The 3,447-nt window shown below is 50.4% G+C and overlaps 1 protein-coding gene across 1 annotated transcript in view; it reads left to right on the top strand.

Moving 5' to 3' along the window:
- wsb2 (WD repeat and SOCS box containing 2) overlaps positions 1–3,447 on the top strand; it is a 29,290-nt gene that overhangs the window by 19,299 nt on the left and 6,544 nt on the right. Inside the window, 2 exon segments of the mRNA XM_079517156.1 lie at positions 1,490–1,579; positions 2,638–2,754. Coding sequence (XP_079373282.1) covers positions 1,490–1,579; positions 2,638–2,754 — 207 coding nt within the window.

Genomic DNA, 3,447 nt, shown 5'->3' on the forward strand with positions numbered 1-3,447 from the left:
ACTGATAACTGCGGTCTTGTCCATTGATAACAGTCGAAGCGGGTGATATTTTGGACCAAACAAATAATTACAAAGAAGAAAAACAATAAAAGTGTTTGTTGTCATGATTTGTCACGACAAGAGTTGGCTTTGTCCGCGGCGTAAACGTCTTAAATACTTTCTGAAACGTCTGAGGTCTCTCGAGCGTGCGGGACTGCGACGCTCTATAGTGGCCCACCCCTCTATAGTGGCCCACCCCTCTATAGTGGCCCACCCCTCTATAGTGGCCCACCCCTCTATAGTGGCCCACCCCTCTATAGTGGCCCACCCCTCTATAGTGGCCCACCCCTCTATAGTGGCCCACCCCTCTATAGTGGCCCACCCCTCTATAGTGGCCCACCCCTCTATAGTGGCCCACCCCTCTATAGTGGCCCACCCCTCTATAGTGGCCCACCCCTCTATAGTGGCCCACCCCTCTATAGTGGCCCACCCCTCTATAGTGGCCCACCCCTCTATAGTGGCCCACCCCTCTATAGTGGCCCACCCCTCTATAGTGGCCCACCCCTCTATAGTGGCCCACCCCTCTATAGTGGCCCACCCCTCTATAGTGGCCCACCCCTCTATAGTGGCCCACCCCTCTATAGTGGCCCACCCCTCTATAGTGGCCCACCCCTCTATAGTGGCCCACCCCTCTATAGTGGCCCACCCCTCTATAGTGGCCCACCCCTCTATAGTGGCCCACCCCTCTATAGTGGCCCACCCCTGCAATAGAAGACATCAAGATCTGTCTTCCCTGTTATCTAAACCTGACCTATGACTTGTCTTAGACTTTAGTTTTGACTTGTTTTTTGACCGCTTTCAACCTGTGCCATTCATTGTTTGTTTTCTTTCAAAACTCCTTGAAGGTCCTATATTTGTTTGTTCTGTGTATAGTCTCAGCCGATTCGACCGTTATCTCTCTATTGAATAGGCGAAATCATCCGTTATCAGCACCTTCGAATAGGGCCAATATGGCCATACTGGCATACTCACCCTTGGCTGGTCAAGGTTTCCCCCTGGTGGACGTGTCATTTCCAACTATTGTCAGCGCATGGAAACTAGGGGCTACTAATATATACTATTCTCTGCCTATCGGGACGTAACTCGGACGGCGCCGAGTCGGGTCTGGTGGCCGTCGCAATGCTCGGCACGGCGACTCGCTCGGCTAGAGCCTCGCTCGGCGGTGCCTCACGTGGCTCAAGGCCACCAGACACGGCGCGCCTCCGTCAGGACATCAGTGATAATGACAATAGGTGATAATGACATACTGAAACAGTGAGTATGGCCATATTGGCCCTTTTCGAAGGTGCTGATAACGGATGATTTCGCCTATTCAATAGAGAGATAACGGTCGAATGGGGTGCAGCATGTTCACGTCTTGTGCACCTTGTTGTACCGTCCTCCTGTCTATTGATGCTGTACTGCGATGATGATCGGCTAAACGTTTTGACTTTGCTTCTTCGGTCCACAGAGATTACTGTAACCTCTACGGGCAAAACCAAATCTCCGCCATCCAGTTCTCTCCCGACGGCTTGCACCTGGCCATAGTGACTGAAGACAGGTGAGAAATGTATCCGTTTAATACAGTGGGGGGGAAACACTTTGAATCCGGACTGATTCTAGAGGTGTTCTGGCTGTGACAGACAGACTGATTCTAGAGGTGTTCTGGCTGTGACAGACAGACTGATTCTAGAGGTGTTCTGGCTGTGACAGACAGACTGATTCTAGAGGTGTTCTGGCTGTGACAGAGACTGATTCTAGAGGTGTTCTGGCTGTGACAGAGACTGATTCTAGAGGTGTTCTGGCTGTGACAGACAGACTGATTCTAGAGGTGTTCTGGCTGTGACAGACAGACTGATTCTAGAGGTGTTCTGGCTGTGACAGACAGACTGATTCTAGAGGTGTTCTGGCTGTGACAGACAGACTGATTCTAGAGGTGTTCTGGCTGTGACAGAGACTGATTCTAGAGGTGTTCTGGCTGTGACAGACAGACTGATTCTAGAGGTGTTCTGGCTGTGACAGACAGACTGATTCTAGAGGTGTTCTGGCTGTGACAGACGGACTGATTCTAGAGGTGTTCTGGCTGTGACAGACAGACTGATTCTAGAGGTGTTCTGGCTGTGACAGACGGACTGATTCTAGAGGTGTTCTGGCTGTGACAGACAGACTGATTCTAGAGGTGTTCTGGCTGTGACAGACGGACTGATTCTAGAGGTGTTCTGGCTGTGACAGACAGACTGATTCTAGAGGTGTTCTGGCTGTGACAGAGACTGATTCTAGAGGTGTTCTGGCTGTGACAGACGGACTGATTCTAGAGGTGTTCTGGCTGTGACAGACAGACTGATTCTAGAGGTGTTCTGGCTGTGACAGACGGACTGATTCTAGAGGTGTTCTGGCTGTGACAGACAGACTGATTCTAGAGGTGTTCTGGCTGTGACAGACAGACTGATTCTAGAGGTGTTCTGGCTGTGACAGACAGACTGATTCTAGAGGTGTTCTGGCTGTGACAGAGACTGATTCTAGAGGTGTTCTGGCTGTGACAGACGGACTGTTTCTAGAGGTGTTCTGGCTGTGCCAGACAGACAGACTGATTCTAGGTGTTCTGGCTGTGCTTTGCAGAGCGCTGCGGATCTGGGAACCGGGTCAGAAGGGCTGGCTGATGCAGACGGAGGAGGACCAGTCTTCCAACGGACTCTGCTGCAATTTCCATCCACAAGGGGGCGTGGTGGCTACAGGGTACGCACGCAGCTCCGAAACCCACAATAACACACTGTTCATGTTTACATAGATAGATACTTTATTTGTCCTTTTCGGAAATTTGTTTTGTGCCACAAGCAGTCATCAGGATACAGAAAACATATACGAACAGACGGATCACACAGTACATAGACAATAAAGAAACAATGCCAACAGAAGGCCACCAGTCATAGTTCCAAGAGGCGTCACATCACACTTTATGCACTGAACTGAGATGGGGCCTGCTTGTTCATAAGTCCTATACTCGTAGCGCGGCACTCGGTTGTGTAGCAGCAGACTCCTCACTCAAATGTGCACTTGCAGTTTGGGCAACTCCAAAGCAAACTCCACATGTCCCAACATTTTATTTACCTGCTATAGTGTCAACCCCTTACCCCTGTGAGGGATCGCTGGTTAGACTGGCATAGTGTCAACCCCTTACCCCCGTGTCGGATCGCTGGTTAGACTGGCATAGTGTCAACCTCTTACCCCTGTGTCGGATCGCTGGTTAGACTGGCATATTCACCGATACCGATATGAGCAAATAAGGGCCGATCCGATACTTTTCCGATACCGATACAGTATCGGGACATCTCTAGTCTGAAATGAACACTGCTGGCTAGTACTTGTCAGTAAAAACAAACAAAAATGTACTTGTGTTTCTCTCCTCTCCCGTCCTGTCCTGTCCTGCAG

Source organism: Electrona antarctica (genome assembly GCF_951216825.1).
Source record: "Electrona antarctica genome assembly, chromosome: 12".
Classification (NCBI taxonomy): domain Eukaryota; kingdom Metazoa; phylum Chordata; class Actinopteri; order Myctophiformes; family Myctophidae; genus Electrona; species Electrona antarctica.